Genomic DNA, 22,153 nt, shown 5'->3' on the forward strand with positions numbered 1-22,153 from the left:
GTCGCAACTATGACGGCGATCGGTCGGCGCCGACGGTAGGAGTCGCGTCGTCCGCAATCTACGTGTCCGCTGAGCACAGGCTGCGGCGTTCTCGCGGCACCTTGCGGCGTGTCCGGTGAGAGCGGCGAGGAATCGCGCGATTCTGCGGCACAGCAGCGACGGCCCTGGCCGGGGGTTAGTCTCTCTCTCCTATTCGAAGTGCGGCGGCGGCTTTTGTTTCTCGCGAGCGGTGCGGGAGGCACGGCGCGCCGAGAGAGGCGAGCGACGACGGCGGCGACAGTGCGTTACGAGCCACCGGCGGACGAAGGAGAAGGAGGTGGAGAAGAAGGAGGAGAAGGAAGAGAGAGAGAGAGAGTGACCGCGTCGGGAAGCGCTAGCACGCGGTGTGGCGAAAAATGGCGAAGACGTTTCGCGCGGTGACGGTCGCGACTCTGTCAAACAATGGACAGTCTGCGCCGAAGTACAACAAGCCGGTCACGCTCAATATTAACTATGACCCGCAGGGCCTCAGCGTCGAGTTCGTCTCAGGTAAGGGGACGCGCCGTTGCGCCGCGTCTCGGCGTCCAGCGCGGGGGCTGTTCGACGCGACTGATCGATCACGCGACCGATCGCGACCCGGGCAACATAACCGCACTTCGCGCCGATTTTTCGCCCTGCCGAGCTCTCTCGAGTCCGTCGGACCCTCCGCCCCCCCCCCTCGCCTCCCGTGTTGTGCCGGCGTCGAAATCGCGCCAAGGTATTGTCATCGAACGACCTTTCCCTAACTAACGTGCTCCGACAGCCTTTTTTTTCTCGCGAAGAATCGCGAGTCTCGTCGTTGGGGGCTGATCGCGCGCGCTTCTCATCGTCCCGATAAACGATATGGCGGTAATTACTCGCGCGAATGATTCCGCACGGGACCGTTGCTATTGTTACACTCGGCATGGGAAAGATCACGTTGCACAAAGGGCGTGCGGTGAGATATGGCAAGGTATCGGTTCGCAATTGATCGGCTAATTTCCATCGGCATCGCCCGGCGCGACGACTTTGATGATGACTTTCATTTTTTTTTTGGTTTTCTCAATAAAAAATATTAATCGTCCTCAATACCATTTTTTAGGAGATCTCAGCGGCAGGGAAAAAGCATCCTTACTGGAATTTCCAGTAACTCCCAGCACCGAATGCTCTCGCGTATCATCTCGAAGTTATGTTTTTACAATTGATACAGATAGTTTACTCATTACATTTGCTAATGAATCAGGTGAGCCTACAGTTATTTATGTTGCCTAATCTGCGTGATTTTTTAAAAGATCTTAGCTTTTTAACTCCGGAGTAGCTGTCTAGATTCAACACGTAATCACGTAGATGATAAGTGTCCTCCATTTTAAATTGATTTATATGGGAATATATAATGATCGTAAAAAACAAATGAGAGTAGTTTCTAACTCACAAATACACGGGTGGCTTGATAATATTTGTTCAGAAATGCATTTCAGCGCGCATGGACGATACTTGTCATTTGCGCGACCATTGTAGGATGAAATTCTTTAAATGATGTAAATTACAATTTGTTTTATCGCAGTACATGTACGGTAATATCAGCGAAAATTTGAGCAATAATATTTGATCGACAGATTTTCGCAACTTTCACTCACAAATAGTAAAGCTCAAGATGGGGAAGGGTGTGTCGGCATTTAACGAAAGAACGGAAGAGTCTTCAGCGATGCAGTATTTCCAATTTTACGGCTATTTGTCGCAACAGCAAAACATGATGCAGGATTACATCAGGACCAGTACATACCAGCGAGCTATCCTCGGCAACTTATCCGACTTTAAGGACAAGGTTGTGCTAGACGTAGGAGCTGGGTCCGGCATATTATCATTCTTCGCTATACAGGCGGGCGCAAAAAAAGTATATGCGGTAGAGGCGAGCAATATGGCGAATCACGCGGAGCTACTAGTTGCAGCTAATAATTTATCGGATAAAATAATAGTCATAGCTGGAAAGATAGAGGAGATCGACTTGCCGGAGCGTGTAGACTGTATAGTGAGCGAGCCTATGGGATACATGTTGTATAATGAAAGAATGCTGGAGACTTATTTACATGCGAAAAAGTGGTTAGTTCCTGGTAAGTGAAAGAGGACTCTTCGTTTTTCTCGCCTCCCCATTTTCTAACGAAACGATTTTTCCCTCCTACAGGTGGAAGGATGTTTCCCTCCAGAGGCGATCTGCACATTGCACCGTTTTCCGACGAGAATCTTTACATGGAACAGTTCAACAAGGCCAACTTTTGGTATCAGACGTGTTTCCATGGGGTGGATCTCTCTGCCATGAGAAATAACGCCATTAAAGAGTACTTCAGGCAGCCGATCGTCGATACTTTCGATGTTAGAATATGTATGGCGAAATCGGTGAGGCACATAGTAGACTTCCAAACAGCTAATGAGACTGATTTACATAAAATAGGTATGCAAGAGAAATATTTCAATAAATAAATCAAGAGTAAAAGAAAATAATGTGTTGCATTACCTTTCAGAAATAGATGTCGATTTTCATATACTGGAAAGTGGCACATGCCACGGTCTAGCCTTTTGGTTCGATGTAGCGTTTATCGGATCGACCCAACAAGTTTGGCTAAGTACAGCTCCTACAGAACCTCTCACGCATTGGTATCAAGTGCGCTGCCTCCTGGAGAATCCGCTCTTTTGTAAAAGTGGACAGCTACTCTCGGGGAAAGTGATTCTTATAGCGAATAAAAGGTAATACAATCCCGTACATTCGCCGGATATCGAAACTTTCGCATTGTTATTGTATATGCAACGTATCCATTTCAGACAATCTTACGACGTAACAATAGACCTGAAGCTCGAGGGAACGAACTTGGAGAGCAGCAGCAACACCTTGGATTTGAAAAATCCCTACTTCCGATACACGGGTGCTGCGGCGCAACCACCGCCTGGCTTGAACAACACCTCGCCTAGCGAGTCTTACTGGACAACTTTGGATGCGCAAGGTGCTCGACAAGCGGTGAATATGGTTAACGGAATGTCGGTTAATGGCCTCGGTGAAGTCTCGATGGACACGAGTACGGCCGTAAATCCGAATAATTTGCTGGCAATAGGTAAGATTTGGTTTGACTCCCCAGTATATCACTACATGTGTTAAACGTGCCATTGTGTAATACATAAGATTGTAATCAATGTCCTCGTGTCACACACACGTACAACGCCAGGAAACTTTTAAATCCCTTCGATGTCTCGATTGATTTTTGTATCGAAGGTATCCGTGACATCCGACGTGTCAAAGTACGATGAATGATGATATTTACTTTAAACTTTAGAATATTGACAGTGAAGTATTTCAGTAACAGTAAATGATCGACTTCAAAATCGGAAGGATGCATTTTATTTGTCCACTGGTTCTCCCGTTAGCTCCTGCTGTATAATAATACGTTTCATTGTAACATGTTATTATATACAAGGATATCCTAGCCAACGTTCCTTCTTCCAAGGGATTACTTCCAAATGACCGTTTCATTCAATTACGTCGAGATCTTATTATCCCAGTGACGCTTCTTCGATATAAAAGTACAATGTTAAAAAGTTAGCATGAAATATAATATAGCCGATAAACGTTTTATTAAACAATTCTCACTAGAGCGCTGCATACGTGCTTCGAGGGCTGTTTATTAGATACTGTTAGCGTAGAAATATTTCTTTTTTATGTAAACACACCTCCAAAATTGTAAAGTAAAATTACCTATGGTTAATAGAGCTGCAATTATAGTTTGTTCCGATAGTAAGACATTTAGATGACGAACACGTACGATAAATGTAAGTTACTTTTGGCTTTTATGTGGTGATATCGTTCGAATTATATAAATGTTTTGTAACTGTTAACTATCAATTTGTCGAACCTTTCTATTGTAATAGTACTTACAGAGAATGGACTGAAATATTTTATTATTCGACATCATGCAAGACACTTGTACAAAGAAGAAAAAGTTCCTTGTGATTGTTCTAATTTATACATTTTGTAGAATCCACAACTCATGTAAATAAACTTCTTTTTAGAAGTATGAGCTTACAAATATTTAACTGTTCTAATCCCATATCTCTGACAAAAATTGAGTTTGCTCTTTTTATCCTGATGATTTTGTATAAGTTAGAATTGTCCCACTTCTTTACCGGATAAAATACAAGGTAGACTCGTATCTCTACCGAGAGAAACGGGATAAGCCCACTTTTATCGTTGAGCGCCTATTGTAGTAGGTCGCTTGTGTAAATATCTCTTACCAGACCATTTATTTCACCTCTTTAGATGCACGTTTTTACATGACATTTATCTCTCTTATCGCAAATCCAAGAGCTTACCGTTTTTTTTTTGCAACATTCCCAAGCGATCTTTCTTTGCTTTGCGCACTTTGAAATTTAGAAAGGTACGTTGATACCTTGCTTGGAGCGTTTTTGAGCAACATTTTCATCCAATCTTTTTTCTCCTTCGTCAACGATGGTTGAAAAAGTGCTTGAAAAAAGTGCGCAGTTTTGTGATTATGAGATGCGGAATAGATATTGCGAAAGTATATACTCTATCTGTTATCTCAACTTGCGTTCAAAGTGCTATTAGAGTTCGCGCGAGATGTATTCAATACGATAGAGATGAAACGTACGATCTTCTTTATGTGTGGCAGGCGGCCAGCCGAACATACATCCCGGATCCATTTCGAGTACCGGTCGGGGTCGTGTGGGAGGTACTGCCACGAGCACACAAGCGGCACAATTGATAGGCGGTGGGATAACTCCGAACATGTTCACATCTCCCGCCACCGTAAGTACAATTCGTATCATCCTCGTAACATTTTATACAGCGCGACTGATTGAGAACCAGAACCACGATGAATTCTCAGGCATGAGGCGAACGTTCCGCGCGATAATTCGCTATACACACACACACACACGCGCGCGCGATCTGTCACTCTATAATGTCTTGCACACATGAGAAATGGAAACTAAAACGAAACGTTTGCCCGCGACTTTCGCGCTACAGCTTGGTGTTACTTTCCAGCAATCGCTGGTCCTTGGCAACACCTCTCATTACCCAGTGAATCCCAGCCTGATGATCGGCGACTACGTGACACCCGGGAACGGCATATCGCCGCAGGCGTACCGGCAATGATCTATGGCGAGATCGTTCCTCGTCGAGTATTCCCGCAAAGTAAAACAGTTACAGAGCGAGCGTAATAGCTGTAGCAGTATTGGCGACACCGGTAACAACAGTAAGCAAGGCCGCAAACTGGTATTTAGCTCCCCAGCCAGCAAGCTTCGACTCTCGTCCGCCGTGCGAATCTTAAGTACCGTCGACCTGGCCGGCTTGAACCCGGACTTGAGTCACAGCAACGTTGCTTATCCGAGCAAGAGTAACGCGTCCGGTCCTGGGTTTGCGTTCGACTCGAATCACGCAAGGAATAATAATAAGTCTCAGTGGGAGGCACGTTGGAAAAGACTGCGAGCCGTCCTCTCGTAGTTGTCATTAGTTCTCGATGCGATTAACATTTCATTTAGTCGTCCCTCAGAATGGAAAAGAAAAAAAAGGATGATCTTCCAGATCGACGTGCATGCTTGCCAAATATACCCATGAGAATATGATATTTTTTAATGACAATACAGTCGTTGTAGTATAGGCATCACTATTTTACGAGGTCTTAATACGAATATGTGCGCGAAAAACGATAATTTATTACGATAGAAGGAATCGCGAGTAAACGATCACGCGTTGTGATTTGTTTTTCGTTTTTAATCTGGCGAAATATTTTAGATTCGACTGAGTACGTTTTCTTTTTCCTCTCTCCCCCTCTCTCTCTCTCTCTATCTATCTATCTATCTATCTATCTATCTTTTTCCTCCCCACACGACGAAGACAGCGTACTTCACTGAGCTGCGAGGTTGTTGGTTGAGTTTCGATATCAAGTGACTTTTACACGAGTTTTTAGAATAGGACGGAGAACAGCGTTTCGAACATTTTGAGAGGTGCAAAGAGCAATAATACATTAGTAGAGCATACGTTGTAGGGCACTCTGTGGCATTACCTGTTAATCGGAATCGTCTCTCCGTGCGCTTGTTTTGTACTGTATAATCGCCGTGTTTTATCTCCCTTTTGTTTTCTTCTCTCTCTCTTTTTTTTTTATTTCTTTAGCATGACAATACACGAGTACAAGTACAACGTTTTTATGAATATGAGTAACGCACGGCGTAGTATTTTAGTTTCGCGTCAGTCCGTACGTATCGAAATGTTTTTAAACTGTTTGATGAGTATCGATAAATACTCGTTACGTTTTTGTAGGCAAATTGTATATATCTAATTGTGTGTGTGTGTGTGACGCAAGCACAGGTCCATGGGATACTTCATCCGGAAAAAAAAAAGAAAAAAATAAATGAGAGAAACGACGACTATACACCGAAGCGCGAAGCACGATATACGAAATCACCCGGAACTTCGAGTTATGTTGCCATAGCGTGTAAGCGTAGCTACAGGTTTGTTACAAGCGTATTGTGGGGAAGGCGGTCGCTCGAATGGAATCTTATAGTTTTATATAAGATTATCTGTAATTTGTAAGACTAGCTTTACGTTACACTTAATTTTCCCTCTCTCTTCTTTTTTTTTACATGTATTTTGTAGCCGCGGGAAATGCCTATCTCGAAGGATTCCCGGCCGAGCGTTATTTATCAATTGAAACGAGCGGTTCAGCTGTTCCACCGCCGCGTTCCCATTGTCTCTATCGTCGTAGCGCGATCAGTGCGACACTTTTTCATTACATCGAGGCGTTTCGCGCGCCGTTATCGTTCGCACGATATTTTGCAATATCCCTCGGTGATAACGGCGCCGTGCAACAACCGGAATCTTTGAAAGTAGACATTTCTCGCACCGATGATCACGTGAGAAGTGATGCTTGGAAACTCATCCATGTTCCCTGTACTCATGATAATGTGATGAAGTAAAAGAAAAGGAAATATACGGCCATAATGACTTTTCATCGCCTTTAACCCTTTCCACTCGTGGATTGAGGCAGGGCTGTGTAGATTTCGGTGTCCTGTACACAGAATTGTAAGTACGAAGAGCCGTGACGCACAGTCGCGTCGATGTCGCGCGCCGAAATTGTTGATTTGCGATCGAACTCGCGCGGATGACGAGAGTCTCTCTCGAATCGACGGATTTGAGTGTAAAGGGTTAAATTGTTGAAAACTCCGCTAAACTATTTTACATACAGTCCTCCGACGTGGAAGGCGAGAGCACATCCTCGGACGTTACGTCGCTCCCGTAACACGACGATGTCCACGTCGCGCTCTGCAAGGATTTCTTTTTATTCCGATAAACAGATGTCCCAACGAACGCCAATCAAATGGTGACGTAACATCAAACGTTATAATTCCCCACTCGACAGTGTAACTGTTACGTAACACGCGCGTTACATCGTATCTACATTGTTTTTTCCGCATTCACGGTGGGCGAATTACAACATTGATATTACGTTGCTGATTGGCTGGTGTTCGTCGGGACGCGTGGCCGTCGTCGCGCGATCAAGGTGCATGGAACTATACAATTGTACATACACGTGTGCCCTCGAATCAAATTTTCTATGTATCGTTTAAGTACGCAGCAGCAGCAGCCGGATATCTCCGGAGAGGAGGGCCCTTTTTAAGTCTAATTAGTTTCTAAGGAAGTTACACGACACTTTATATTTGTTATTTCTGCACACACACACACACGCTTGCCATCCGACCCCCCGATTACCGCCTTCTGATTACCTCATCGCCCGGTGAATGTGTGACGATTACTTTCTCCGCAGCAGCTTGTCGTGGCGTTCCTTTCCGCGGTTATCCCTCAAAGCAAATCAAGTCAAGGAAAAGAGAACGTGTGAGGAAACGAAAAAGAAATGTCGAGACGCTCCTCGCGAATCGTTCGCGCGGACGTTTGCGCGCGCAACGCATTTATTGTACTTCGAATCAAAGCTAGATAGTTTGTACTTATTCTGTCCACGTAGGTGAATCGCGTGAGTACACGAAAACAGCGCGAACGGCGCGCGCTATCATTTCTCGACGAAGTATTTCTAGAGAGCGAGGGAAGGGGAGGGGAATCGTATCGCTTGTTGTTAATGCGCGCACAGAAAACAAACCAATCTCGTGACAGGCATTCCACAAGTGCTACTAATATCGCCTGGTTTGTTGTTGTAATAATTAATATATAAGGACTCGTCGCTTCCACATCGTTTCTTTGAATACAGCGGCACCGAGAGCAATATCTGAAGGAAATGTAGCAGCCGCGCTTATCTCTCTCCCTTTACTTCCCTTCTCATCCCTCATACGTCACACAGATCGTCGGGTATTCAACGGCGACGTTAAGGACGACAGGACGGATATTTTGTTGTCCGCCACCCGTTTCCCCGGTTATATTGCTCTCGCTGCGACTTTACCGTCGATGTGAGTGTGTGCGTTTTTTCTTTTTGTACCGTTTAGAATATCGAATATATACAAGACTGGTAAAAACACCGCTCGAAAAAACATATACGCAAGTACATATCTTATATCCCAGTTGTGGTTTGTCGTCCTGTTCTCATGTTGTGCCGCGTGTTCGACATTTTTCCTACGACTTCTCACCGTATATCAAATCGAGTTCGTACGCAAAAAAAAAAACAATCCGGCTCTATTCTTCCTCTTCCTCGAGACAGTTGCTTTTATTCACCTGTCGTCGTCGTCGTCCACCTGAATTGGACCGTCGGGACGTTTCGTCGGATTTTCAAACTGGGGTACACTTCGTTAGTTAGCCTTACCCTCGTGTGTGTTTTCGGGCGGTACGTTCGAGTATTAATAGTCCAGCAGCAGCGTTACATAGAAATCTGTGCGTTTCTCTCAACGACTGAAAACTATATAAGATATCTCAGGTAGTTTACGCGAGAGTCCGAAGGATGCCTTTACTGCGGCCAAGTGTCTGTGGATTCGATTGCGATTTTCTCCTTTCTTTTGTTGTTTTCTCCCCCCCCCCCCCCCCCCCCCCNCCCCTCCCCCCACACACTCGAGAGTTCGCTCGATTACGACGCAGATATACAGGTTCTCGTTTTACGTACGGTCCCGTATCCCAGTCAAGCATAAACGTATGCTTTTACCAAAACATTGTATAATCGCAAAAAAAAATCAGAATCATTCAAATATAATCTATAGCGTAACTGTGTAGTAAAACTGAGACCAGTCATATTTAAGATAAGTTTCACTTCGATCGTTTCCTCCGTTAAACCCGTGGGACTTTCCACCCGACGTGGTCGTTTTAGAAACATTGTCAGCATTGACAGACGTTCCAGTAACCTTCTCCTTCGAATCGATTTTTGTCCGAAACAACTACCCAGTTTTTTTTTTATTTCATGTGTCAGCCAGTCTTCGCGAGTAAATTTCAAGTAGATTACTTTCTCAGAATTTCGTCAACACACACACACACACACACACACATACTGTTCCTGTTCACGCATCTTTGAAAACGAAACTCCGCGATATGCACGTGAGCGGAAGGGAAACGGTTAACACTATCGGAACTGTACTTAGTTGTAACAGGATTACGGACAAGCAATAACGCATTGTTCTTGACGTTATATATTTAGTACGTTGTATTCATTGTAAATACGACAATTTCCGCAGCAATCGTCATATATCTTTCCTTCTTTTTTTTTTTATCTGCTCACAAGAAACTCGTTTTCTTCGTATGTGGACAATTTTGAGGGAACGTTTGGTTTGACACGACAAACGAGATCAACGAACGCTCACACTTGTGTCTGCTTAGCAGTGATTTTAATTATTTTCATTGCAATAACTTATGTTTCAGCGGCGAATCACACGCACAAATAGCTTATTGTCTTAATTACAAGAATACCGATTTTATAAGAGATATTAAAGTAAGAGACACACACACACACACTTCAATGTTGAGTTTTTCAGTAACACACGACTAAGCGTTAAGCTGAACGTAATTACGGGGATTTAAGTAGCGTAGACTCGCGATAAGTTATCTGGTTTTTTAAACGATCCGATACGTAACGCCGCGCGTCTGGCGACCTTTGGAATTGAAATCGTTTCCCTCTTCACCCGGAGAGAGAGCCCCCGTTTTTTAATAAAAGTATATTTCAACGAATTGCGTCTAGCGTGTACATGTATTTTATGTGATCATTAAAACCTTTTTGCAATGAAGGTCTGCCAAGTAATTATTTCACGAAATCGAAAGCGAGCAACGCGAAGGGAAGAACGACTTTTAGCAAACTTCGAAGGAACAATTTATTGCATATGGGACTCGATATATATATATATATATATATATATCGTACGTGATTACGATTGATTTTCCACGGTATAACGTTTATGCCTAGGAGCTGTTTCGATTTCTCTTTTCTTTCTTTTTTTACACATTTTACACGAATACTTGCTGAAACATAAGAAAGTGTATGTTAAAATTATACGCATGTTTGACGCATAATAAATACTCGGATCGCGTATGCACATATACAATTCTCCCCACCAAAACACTTGCGGCACGATTATCTCGAGAAGCGAGCGATGTTACGCAATGACCGTCTGATTATGTATGATGTGTGAGCGCGTTCTTGCGCAATTCGATGCATTGTATAATGATGTACGTTCCTTGTGCGCTTTTAGAAAGTATCATCTCGCGTTGACACTTTTTCGGCCACCTGGTACACTACGTTCCGTTCCAGCCGATTATAACATGGGCAACCATCAGATATATCGTTATCGTCATGGTGCTCGTTATCATGATAGGGAATCCTACCCTGCAACATGTTAAGATAATAGCAAAGTAGCGCTCCGATTCGAATGAACGTCGAGGAACGTCCGTGACGCGCGCGCGTGTGCGACCGGAAAACTACTGCAATATATGTTTAACCGCAATCACAGTAATTTGTAGGATCACGTTCTCGATGAGATTGCAACTTCGTTAACACTGCTTTGATAACGCGCCTCCTCTCATCGTGGATACCGCTTCGGTAAGGTCACGGTGCCACTTACCTGAAGAACTGCATGAAATTGAATTTGTAGCCGTGTTGCTCCGCGACGCCCACGCAAACCACATTGGCGGTAGCTCCGATCAAAGTTCCATTTCCTTTAAACACCATCATTGTTCAATTGTTCGAGTAAACGGGGGAAACCGGCGCTCGTCGAAAAGCTCGTCGAAGAGCGCCGATATTTTCACGCGTGACAGCTGAGACAAGTCGAGCAACGGTGCAGTCGGTGTCATGTATGTTACATCGTCTCTCAGACGGAGGATTACGCGATTTTCAGCCTTATGCATAAGGTTGAAAATTGTACAAGTAATTCGAATTATAATGATAGGATTATCATGATTGTAAATCCCGGTAAGCAGATTTCTTCATGCGTAAAGAGCAAGTTTTATCTCCATGCAAGATTATGTATTCTTGCTTATATATGTGAGTCTTGAATGGATATTAATTGTCTTTTTCCGTGTACATGCCTCCGACTGTACAATAATAACGAGCGAGCTGTGAGCTTCGCTTCGTGCTACGATATGCATCTCGGTGTTCGACGGATTTATGGTGTACCTCCTTACCTCCCATGCAAGCGCCCAGCGCTAAGGACCACACCAGAGGCTGCAACGGGAGTTTGAGCTCGTTGTTCTGCGCCAGATTCGTGGCGATCCTCACCATCACGGTGGTGAGCGGCACGTTGTCGACGAAGGCACTCGCCAACGCCGACACCCAGAGCAACAGCAGTATGGCGACCGCTAATCGAAACTCCTCGTTGACCGACAGGATGATCGTCTCCGTCTGCTTGCCGATCCAACCGATGAAGCCCAAGCGCGAGAGACACTGGAGGAATATTCGAGGACGTTGACGATCTCTTCCTCACGGGGGAAACTCCCGGGATCGAGCGAGGGTGTCGATTCCCCTCCTACGCGGACGTCCCCGTCGATACTCACCTCCATAAGAATAAACAGCGACGCGAAGAATACCAGGGTGCTCCACTCGACACGCGCCATGAGACCGTCCAGATCCTCGCTGTCGGCTAGTATCAGAAGCAACAGGATGCCGATGAGGGCGGTCCAGCCTAGAGACAGGTTCAAGTTGGGCACGCTGTGCAGGAAGAAGAGCGTCATCTCGAAGAACAACACGAAGCCCGATTTCACTAATAGCCACTTGTCCCTGATAGGATACTGCGTTTGGAAGAATAAGAATGAGAACATTCGTCAAGGATAGAGAGAGATGCGACGACAGAATAGCAGTGATCAGCATCGTAAGTAATCAGGATTGCGTTGATTTCTTTGATATGCTTTAAACTATACTCAGGAATAAATTTAGTTCTCTGCTTATAGAAATATACATAGTTTTAAAAAACGGTTTTTTTCTTTCAGTTTTTCTGCGGATTTTTTTTTTTACTTTTGTTCTTGCAAGGATAGAAAAATTTGTTCTGCAATTTGTAACTCTTTAAAGGTAATAATGTTACCTGCTTAACATGTAACATATTAACTTCATTTAACTTCAGTTAAGTGCTTGCAATTATTTTCTTTGCTTGAAAGAAGTAAATGTCAGGTTTCAACCGAACGCACGTGAATTTTTCGAAATGAATTTTTCTATCCTCAGGAAAGAAACCGAAAATATCCGCGAGAAGATTGAAAAAAATGGATTTTTGCCCAATCTTCAAAAATTAAGAAATTCATTTTTCTTGTCCTCTTCCTTCGTATAAGCGTTATTCTATTATTTTGTAGGTAAACAAATAAATAAATGAGGACAGGGGCCGTCCAGCTCAACCTTCTCCTGCAGTTCGTCGAGCGTGGTCCTGTAGTTCCTAAACGCCGCGCTGCCCGTCATCGCCTTCGACTTGAGCCGCGACAGCAATCGTTGGGCTTTCTTCAACAACGTTTCCCTCACAACGTTCTCGTCCTTGCTGTAACTGGACAAACTGGCCGCCGCTCGTTGCCAGATGGCGATCTCGTGTCTCAGCTCCTGCGACGATTATTCGTGTAGATCATTTATGCGACAACGTGGCGGGTGATAAAAAAATATCGACGATTTTCCTCCAACCTGCACATCCTGCGGCACGTCGAACCTCAGGACCGTCACATCGCGATAGATGAAGCGGAATTGTACAGTGATTACGATCAGCACCAGTATCACTCCGATACTCATGTGCAACAAGAACGTGCCGAAATTGATTCCCTGCCGCAACAGTAATGATTACACCAGTCAGTCGTGAGTCCGCACCGAGGACGTTACATTTCGATCGCGACGCAGAAGAGACGAACCGAAAGACGCGAGCGCGCGAAGATTCCCGTCAAGACCGGAAGAAATTTCGTCTCGATCCGCCTCCGATTCATTTCATTCTCTGGCACGACGCACGGAGAACACATTTCTACTTATTATTTATCCATGATTTCAAACCGCTTGTTTCTTTTTTCAAGTTCCGACATACTGAACATGTAATATTTCATGCGTTACAGTATTTCTAAATTATAATTTAGGAATAATTGTGCATTCTTACAAACTTAAATATGTATTAATTCGATTCCTTCATAGATACAATTATATTTTAAAACACTTGAAATGGAATACAGCTGAAATATTTTTCCTAATTATTAGGCAATTTTTTTCCAAATTTAATTCTGCAAATATTCCGCTAAGATAATCCGCTACATCGTTACTATTTTGCCGAAATATTACTTGGAAATTAATTACGCAAATAGTTGTCAAAATGTTGTAAAAGTCAATATTCCTGCATATATTTGCGGAAATATACCCACACAATTGCAGCGTCACAAATTTAATACAATATTTCGTCATATAACTTCATAAATGTTTTCTTATTGAGGATAAGAACGCTAAGAACTAGAAATGTTACTATTTTCTTTAAGAAAACCGCGTTTCATTCGTTCATTGTCGCGTTAATTCGACCGATCTTTTTCCTCCGAGCGATTTTGACGGCGATACTCACAGCTTCTACAACGTCCCGATTGGAAGAGATGATGACGTTCGGCGGGTCGCCGATCGGCGTCATCGCGCCCCCGATGTTGGAGTACACCACCATGGCGGTCAAGATCGGAACCGGATTCAGCTCCATCACCTCGCACAGCCTGATGGTCACCGGAGTCATCAGCAACACTGTCGTTACGTTATCCAAGAAGGACGAGACGAACGCGGTGAAGAAGCACAGGGTGTTGATCAACGGCCACATCTTGCCGCCGGATATCTGCAAATAGATGGGCGTCGGTTAATCACGAACGGAATCTGATTTAGATGGTTGCACACCATTCACCTTATAAGCGTAGACCGACATCCAATCGAATATGCCGGTCTCGGCGATGATGCCGACGAGTATCATCATGGAAAACAGCAGCAGCAGTGTGTCTATGTCTATCCAAGAGACCAACTGGGCCATGGTCGGTCGCTAAAACACGGATGCTGGGTTTTAAGACGGTACTTCAAGGTCTTATCGCGGAAGTTATAAGTATACTACTTGTCTACGCGTACCTCGTTCAAAGCTGCCAATATCCCGACGGACATCGTGGACGCTAACATGGCTGCCAGAGTCCTGTGTACAATCTGATACGATTAAGTACGATCAAATAAATATGAAAAATACACGAAGATTACAGGAAGAATGAAGTTTTCCATTGGCCATTGTCAGGTAGATTCCAGCAAACTCATTTTTCGGTATAATTACCTCGAAGATGATCAAGATGTACAAGCCGATCAAGACCAAAGCGGCGCATATAATACCGACGTTGCTGTTCACCGAGGACAAGTCGTAATTGATGTAAACCGGAAAAGTAGAGTCCAAGTTCGTACGGAAGTTGATGGACATCACACCGCGCGACAACGTCCTGCGGGCCGAAAGGTGAGAATAATTTCGAAGGGACGCAACGTTAGGGAGAAGCGAAAAGTCGTACACAGGCAACGTACTCGTCGTCGACCTCGTTCAACTCGAAAATCTTCTCGTGTCTTTGATCGAGGAAGTAATCCATCAAATGTTCGGGCGGTATGCTCAAGACCCACACGTCGCTTATATTCTGCAACTGACATTCGCGGACAATACGCTTATATATTTTTAATTTATTCTTTATTAACTTCCCTTAATACGCGACTAACCCTTCCCTTTTTCCTCTGTTTCAGATTTGTTCAAAATCATTTACAAGGAGGATGTTTTAATTGAGCGAAGAAATAAACACCTCCAACTTTTGTGATTCATTATCGAAGGGCCGTCCGTAAGTGTCTTCTCGTATTAAAAACTTCAGCCATATTATCAAGTAAGGTGTAGTTAGATTCTGTTTATTTATCATTAAGGGCAACAACGAGCCTTGCACCGTCACCTTAATCCGTTTGCATCCTGTGACATGCTCGTGAACTTCGTAATCTGAATATCGTTAAGGATGATACTTTCTTACTTTACTTTCTAAATTGTACATCGTTTGACGACGAATTTTAACTAGATTGCAACTTTTTACCATTCATTTTTAACTTTTTACAAATACACAGATAAAAGTGCTAGATATAGATGTAAGACCGGAATTCATGTGACTTTGCGTCTTGAGAATAGTACATACTAATAGTACATAATTCATGACGCCGACCGTACATTTGATTTCAACGCGATTTGAAACTTTGTTTGTTTGCTCGAAACACAGTTTCGATGTCTGATGAGAGATTTTGAATTGTGGAAATTATTCAAAAACAATTGTTCTATTTAACATTAGCTACGTTCCAAACTACATGGAGAAAGAAAAAACCAAAGCCTACTAATTGGCTTCCAGATGGCAAGCGTTAGTGTTCTCCCGATTTGGTTGTCGCATGAACGGAAGGATACTCATGTTTTCTCCGTTCGGGATCGAGATCTGATGCATCGTCTCGATCTTCTCGCTCTTGAACATCAGTGCTATCTGCAACAGGCTTCGAAATTCGATGTCGATTCGATAGCCGACGCGGTCGGCCAGGTTTCCCCGCACGACGTGATTTCTCTTACCGTGAATATCAGCCAACAACAGAACAACACGGTCAGTTTCGTGTAACGGCGGAACGTCTTTTGTCTGATGTCCTGGGACGCTTGGCTATCTTGTCCGTTGCTTCCTTCGTTGAAGTTGCGGATGTTCGGGACTCTGCGAAAACGCCGGATTTATTAGCGCGACAAACGTCCGGGTCGTTTCTCTTTCCTCGAAGTCGGCCGCGTTCTCTTTCTAACGAATCAGACGGAAAATTTGCTGCCCCCAGCAATTACCTGATTGACACCGCGGGTTGCCTACCGAGGGACATGTTCACAACCAGGTAGTCTTGCTTTGCGTTATCCGACGATCTGCGAACATATTATCGTGAACACCAAGCGATCCTCCGTCGCGTTTCCCGCTTCTTGTGTATAATTGAAGTTTGGACGAGCGAAATTATTCTTTTTCTCTAATTTGTCGGTCAACAGAAATATGCTTCGAATTATTGGCACAAAACTTGGATATTTTCGTCGAATATTTAGCAATCCTATTGCTTCGAAAATTTCTCGCTTTTCGTTGTTTATTTATGTCGTAATTATTTACTTTTAATACAGCTTTACCGTTTTTACCGTGACTTTTACGAGGAGAAACTATTTTTAACTTTCGCTCGAAGATCGCTCCAAACTTCAACTTCCCGTCGCATCACTTACTTCGACCCCGTCATCTGATTGACCCGGTCGTATTCCCGCTGGAAAAGCGCCAGGCTGGGATCCAGGCGAACCGCCTCCGGTAGTTGACTCCATACGCGCAGCACCTCTTCGGGGATTTGTCCGAATATCACGGAACTCGTAATGGACGAGGGTGTAACTGGCACGTGTGTAGCGCCCGTGGCAAAATATTAGAATATTTAGACATATTAGAATATTTTAGACGTATTAGAATAGATTCTAGATATGTGAGATATGTACAATAGGGATTACGAAATGATACTTGATTGGAAATCTGAGCCGAAATTTGGATGCTCTTAAAGAGTGTACCTAAAATCCACTTAGATGGTTTATAAAGTAATAAAAACTTTGACGATATCGCATTTGTGTTAACTTCTCTCTTGAACCTTGAATTTTACAGATTTAATTTCAATGCTACTTTGAAACGACCAATGTTCTCGATATTTCGATTATTAAATTCATATGAGTATTCAAAACAACCCATTTTGATGCTAAAAACGGGAAATAAAAATTTGTTACATATATTTATGTTATATAGGAAATGATGTCGCTATAATTGAAACTATTTTGCGACTTTAGCTTCTACTGTTGCGCCATACCTTGTAGAATTAAAGGTATGACTTATGAGCCAAATTTCGATCATCGGGTAATCTCAAAATTAATTTCATTACATTAGCTACAAAATTAGATGGATAATGTAATTTTTATGATCGCACGATATTCACTTTATGATCAATATGAACGTTTGAAAAGATTTATAAGTGATTTAAAGGGCGAAACCCGAGTTGAGACGCCGATGGTGCGGGTTTTTAAATGTGTCTCTGAACGTTTTGAACGATCGAGCGTATACCTGGACTGTTACGACTGTAACGATTTTTCCTGCCGAAGTTCGGAGTCGGCAGGTCCGATTCGTCTTCGCTCGTATCGGTCTGCTCCATTTCCGATTGCTTGGAACGGTCCAAGGTCTCTCGTTGTTAATCCTCGTCGTATGCGGTTCTATCCTCGCACGCGTATTCTCCATTCACGTGGAAGTCGCGTGTGCAACATCGCTACAACTGCGACGGTGCTGTCGATATCGCGAGATCAACGGGACCATGTGCTCGCACCTTGCGAGAGGTCATTTATTGTTTACATTTTACACGCGCGCGCACCGTCATTGACAGTTTACGGAAATTCGAACTGAGGTAGCGCGGTACACGTCGCCTCCGTGCGATAGCGGGAAGTTGTTGAAAGGAAAGTTAAGCTCCTGTGTTCGGAAAACAGCTTTATTCAAAGGTAAATTACAACAAACGCTTACGCGTTGTATAATTTGAAAAATAATCTAACAAGGTTGCTTCTTAATTGGCTAAAATCCCGGGAAAAAAATTACTGTATATGAATTTTGTCTATATATGCCCGTATATAATCATATGTAATTATATATGTCCTATGTCTGAAAAATATTGTTATACGAATATAACCGAAGTGCTTATGTTTGTGATTGCCCACGATATAAACACTTAATTCAACCAAAATATTTCTTCCGCTTCTCATTCAACAGTATTTTTATTTCGTGAAGACATATGTAATTTTATATATAATATATAGTCATATAGAGACAAAATTCATATATAAATTACATGTGTTTATATATAATCTTTTTTCTTGGGTTTTCATACAATGAGCTACACGCAATCGTGTAATACCAATTAACGATTGGGCTATGCGGTAACTACAATGTAACATGCTAGACATTCTACAGATTTACCTTTGTACAAAATTAGTACAAATCAGTACCTTGTATGTACACGTAGAATTAAAATAACAATCCTAAAGTATCAAATTTTACCTTGATACTGTACTGTTTCTCCAAGTAATCATTAAGAAACTGCTTCGACAAGCTGACTTTCGCGAGAGTCCCGTAAATAATACAGTAATTTCAACTATGTTACTTTGTGCATATTGGGCTGTTATAAACAATATCGGATTTCACGCCACGCACAATGTTACATTCAGGCGGGACGTCTCTCTCAAGCATCCTCCAGCTTCTCGTCATCTTGCAGGAAACTCTGCATGTTCTCTTCATCGTTGCTAAAGTGCTTGTGCCGCAACGCTTGCTGTATTTCGGCAATATCGTACTTGTTCTTTACGTAGGTGTATCGGCAGAAGAAATAATAACCCAGGGCAACACTCACGTAGGAACCCATGGCCACGTTCGACGCCAGTTTAACACGGCTCGTGAACATGAAGGTGGCCAGGCCGGTCGCTAAGCCGCTGTATATGCCGAACAATATACTGTTCTTAAAACAGGGAACTTTCCTGATGTCCCGGCCGAACAATATCACCTCTTTGCTCTGATTCTGCAGCTCCGTATCTTCCGCCTCCATTTCAGAACTGTTTTTGTTATCTCAAACGAAACGCTATTCACATAACCTCCGGGACCATGACGGCCGGAAAGTGAGGTTAGGGTGGTGCTCGGGGAGACGTGAAGTTAGCCGAAATCTCGGCGCTCGATATCGCGCCCGCCAGCGCGTTTCCAATAGAAACGTTCAATTTCGAGCGTCGCCGAGACGTCCGATATCGTCGTGAATCCAGCCCCGAGTCGAGATTGACGGTCGAACGCGCCTCCGGTGGAGGGTGAGCTCGTCGGGGACCGAATCCGCCGTCGAGCTCGGCCTAGAGAGTTACGAATTTCGCGCGTTCGGCGTCACGTGTGCGGCGGAGTCGGCGCACTCGGGCGCGCGCGCTCATTGGCCGTCGGCACGCCGTACGGAGTGGGGCGACCGGTGACATCAGCACGACGCATGTTCCATGCTATCGAGTACGGGCGAAGTGACAGGTGGTGTGCGCGCTGCCGATCCCGTACGTAGTTTCGTGCTCGCAGGAACACGGAGGAGGAATCCCATGCGAGAGAGAACGTCGTCGTGACATCCGCAGGCGAATATCAAGCTCTTCGCTCGCCCGCGACTCCAGACACCGCTGCCGTAGTAGCTCCACGCGCGAACCGCGGTGACATGCTCGCACGATCGGTGCGTCGCTGCTCGTAGGTGCTTCCAGTGCCAGTTTCCTATGATGTATACCACGTATTCGCGCGATTCGCCCGGGAGATTCAGCTGCAGAAGAGGTAAGCTCCCCCCGCTTCGTCTGTGTTACCTCCCGTCCTCGGTCGTCCGCGTATCTCGCCCGTTGTTAACCTCACCCGCGGTTACGTGCTCCGACTGCGCTTCGACAACGCTCGCTGCGTCGTCGGGCGAGATTATCACGTGCATTCCTCGGGGTTGGGAACTCGCGAAAGTCCAGCTCCACGTAGCCGGTCCGATCTTTGGATATCTCGATCGTCATCTCGCGTGACTCACGGACGTCACACCGTCGTGTAAATAAACAAAACGTACGTACGTTCGACGGAGGTTCAACGGCGTTGCGTCACCGAGCTCGGTGCAGCGTCCAACGCGCGCTGAGCCGAGAAGTACGGAGTGATTGATAGCGTTGATCAACAGTCGTCGTCGTTCGGCGACGTCCTCCGGATCGTCGGTTCTCGTCGACGATGGAAATGTCTCACGTGGCGCGCCGCGTCGCACTCTTGCCGTCGCGCGATTTTCGTCTCAGGCGGCTTTTTTCCCTCTTGAGGGATCCGGAGTCCCCCCCCCCCGTCGAACGCGTCCGAATGCGGACGAGGCGGCGAGTTCCCTGAAAAAGTCTCGGAGTCCTCGCATGAAAGTGGACGCATTTACTTTTTTCCAGTGTATTCGAGATTACTCTCCGGCAGGCCAGGCATAAAACCGCAGGGATTTTCGTTTCTGTGAGTACGGAAGCCGCGGAAATACGCGGTAATGCCAATTCTCTCGGCTCCGGCAAAGGGCGCGTGTGTACTTTCGCGTAAGGGGAAAGGGTGCATGCACACGCTGTTTTCTAGTAAGCAATCTCGCGCGCTATTAACCATGTATCTTTCTCTCTCTTTTTCTCTGTCCCTCTTTCCCTCGTTAATTTTCTTCCCCCCCTGTCGCTCGCACTCTCGATTTCCGCGGAAAATCTCATTTCACCGATCGCGCGGTCGAATCGGAAAATTCCACGGAAATGTCCGAGAAATCTGAGAGACACGAAGTAAATTCGCAATCCGGCGAGAAATCATTTCAGATATCGAGTAATCCAAATGGAATTTGTATGTGTATATATTCGGAGGTTCCTCGGGATGTGTGTCCAAAATTCGATTCGCGGACAATCATCGGTGTTCCCATCGCGTGGACACAACCATTGTTTCGTCTGACAAAGATGCTGCAATTTTGCCGAATTTTAGTTGCACGTGTAAAGAGAATATCATACACGGTAAAAAGTAAAATGTTAATTTCAACACTTTTCACGTGTCCCAGAAAGTCCGCTTTAAATTCTAAGTCGAAATAACCCATTCGTTGTGTGCCGCTCGCGCAGAAATCGAAAATTTTCGCGAATTGACACTAACACATTTTCTTCCAACACATGAGATATTAATTATCTTGACTCATCAATTATTCGTAATAATAACATTTGGTCTCGATAGATTTTATCACTTCTTATGCCAAAATTTGATTACTTTAAGACTCATTTTAACTTATGGCAGTAAACAATTTTTTGTTAAATCGACATATTTGACATATTTTGACATATAGACTTGGTTAAAATTTTAATTCAAAACTACTGAATAAGCCGAAACGCCGAAAAATCGTGCGACTCGCTGAATAATCCTCACGGCTATCGTTTTGTGGCTTACGTGTTATGGAAATTCCTACGACTATTTACCGTTTTTTTTGTGGTTCGACTGACACGGCCACGATCGTGGAGATTTGTGTTGTTCGGGAGGAGGGGGGGACGCGACGCGTTACATGGGCCGGCCGATTAGAGAATCGAGTACACCTGCGAAGGTACATCGTCGTGTCTGGTACTTCGCGGTGGCCGCCGCGCTTTGCCCGCTAACGGTAAGCGGGGATTTCGCACGAGTGCCACGGCAAGAAAGGTCAAATTCCATGCATTTACGGCGCGGCGCGAGAAGCACCGCTCGACACGAACACAATCACCTGTCTGTCGTAAATCAGCCCGGGATCTGCATTAGAACGACCGACTGCGGAGATAACGCTTCCTGCGGGCTGAAAGCGAGCGAGTACGAACGGCGAAACGAGGAACGCGCATCACAGAATGGCCCGTCATTAATGGAGTGTGTGTGTGTGTGTTTTACATTCGGTCTCACGTCTCGCGACGCCTCTCAGTATTTGTGTCGATTATGACTTTCTATTGTTTTCAAGTTTTAACCGAACACGCGTGATCCTTTCTCAGAACGAATTTTTCCACCCTTGGGACGGAAACCGCGAGGAAATTCGCGGAAAAATTAATTTTTCTCTTCCCGAAACTTTGAAACTATAAGACTTTCTAAAAATAACGAATATCGGGAATACTATAAACTACTATACTATAGACAACGTAGTGTCAATTAATTGGGCTTTTATTTTCCTTAAGGTGATTC

At 44.4% G+C, this 22,153-nt stretch overlaps 4 protein-coding genes across 11 annotated transcripts in view; 2 read left to right on the plus strand and 2 right to left on the minus strand.

Moving 5' to 3' along the window:
- The first annotated feature begins 395 nt into the window (after positions 1–395).
- On the plus strand, positions 396–6,175 carry LOC106744248 (histone-arginine methyltransferase CARMER). Its single transcript, XM_014618837.1, has 8 exons — positions 396–528; positions 1,100–1,240; positions 1,614–2,108; positions 2,180–2,446; positions 2,517–2,739; positions 2,815–3,101; positions 4,671–4,807; positions 5,045–6,175. The coding sequence occupies exons 1-8, from the start codon at positions 396–398 to the stop codon at positions 5,153–5,155; spliced, it is 1,794 nt and encodes a 597-aa protein (XP_014474323.1). The 3' UTR covers positions 5,156–6,175.
- Positions 6,176–9,021: 2,846 nt separating this feature from the next.
- LOC106744158 (P protein-like) lies at positions 9,022–17,621 on the minus strand. Its single transcript, XM_014618652.1, has 17 exons — positions 17,534–17,621; positions 16,672–16,852; positions 16,252–16,326; positions 16,000–16,132; positions 15,844–15,916; positions 15,209–15,393; positions 14,943–15,049; positions 14,704–14,863; positions 14,511–14,582; positions 14,296–14,427; positions 13,975–14,229; positions 13,068–13,202; positions 12,795–12,989; positions 11,966–12,199; positions 11,597–11,855; positions 11,038–11,131; positions 9,022–10,802 (listed from the first exon to the last, which is right to left on the minus strand). The coding sequence occupies exons 1-17, from the start codon at positions 17,619–17,621 to the stop codon at positions 10,712–10,714; spliced, it is 2,469 nt and encodes an 822-aa protein (XP_014474138.1). The 3' UTR covers positions 9,022–10,711.
- A 313-nt stretch (positions 17,622–17,934) lies between these two features.
- LOC106744217 (cytochrome c oxidase protein 20 homolog) lies at positions 17,935–19,146 on the minus strand. 2 transcript variants are annotated; one of them, XM_014618789.1, is made up of 2 exons: positions 18,858–19,146; positions 17,935–18,779 (listed from the first exon to the last, which is right to left on the minus strand). In XM_014618789.1, the coding sequence occupies exons 1-2, from the start codon at positions 19,047–19,049 to the stop codon at positions 18,693–18,695; spliced, it is 279 nt and encodes a 92-aa protein (XP_014474275.1). In that variant the 5' UTR covers positions 19,050–19,146; the 3' UTR covers positions 17,935–18,692. The 2 variants fall into 2 exon arrangements, with proteins under 2 accessions (XP_014474275.1, XP_014474273.1); XM_014618787.1 differs by having other exon boundaries at positions 17,935–18,581; positions 18,665–19,146.
- Positions 19,147–19,361: 215 nt separating this feature from the next.
- LOC106744215 overlaps positions 19,362–22,153 on the plus strand; it is a 43,139-nt gene continuing 40,347 nt past the window's right edge. For 6 of the 7 annotated variants that reach the window (XM_014618779.1, XM_014618781.1, XM_014618783.1 and 3 more), the window contains exons 1-2: positions 19,362–19,786; positions 20,404–20,461. The gene's annotated coding sequence lies outside the window, so the exon portion shown is untranslated. The remainder of the gene's footprint in view (positions 19,787–20,403; positions 20,462–22,153) is intronic. The other variant, XM_014618780.1, reaches the window with a different exon arrangement.

Source organism: Dinoponera quadriceps, unplaced genomic scaffold, assembly GCF_001313825.1.
Source record: "Dinoponera quadriceps isolate SergipeBrazil2010 unplaced genomic scaffold, ASM131382v1 scaffold707, whole genome shotgun sequence".
Lineage (NCBI taxonomy): Eukaryota > Metazoa > Arthropoda > Insecta > Hymenoptera > Formicidae > Dinoponera > Dinoponera quadriceps.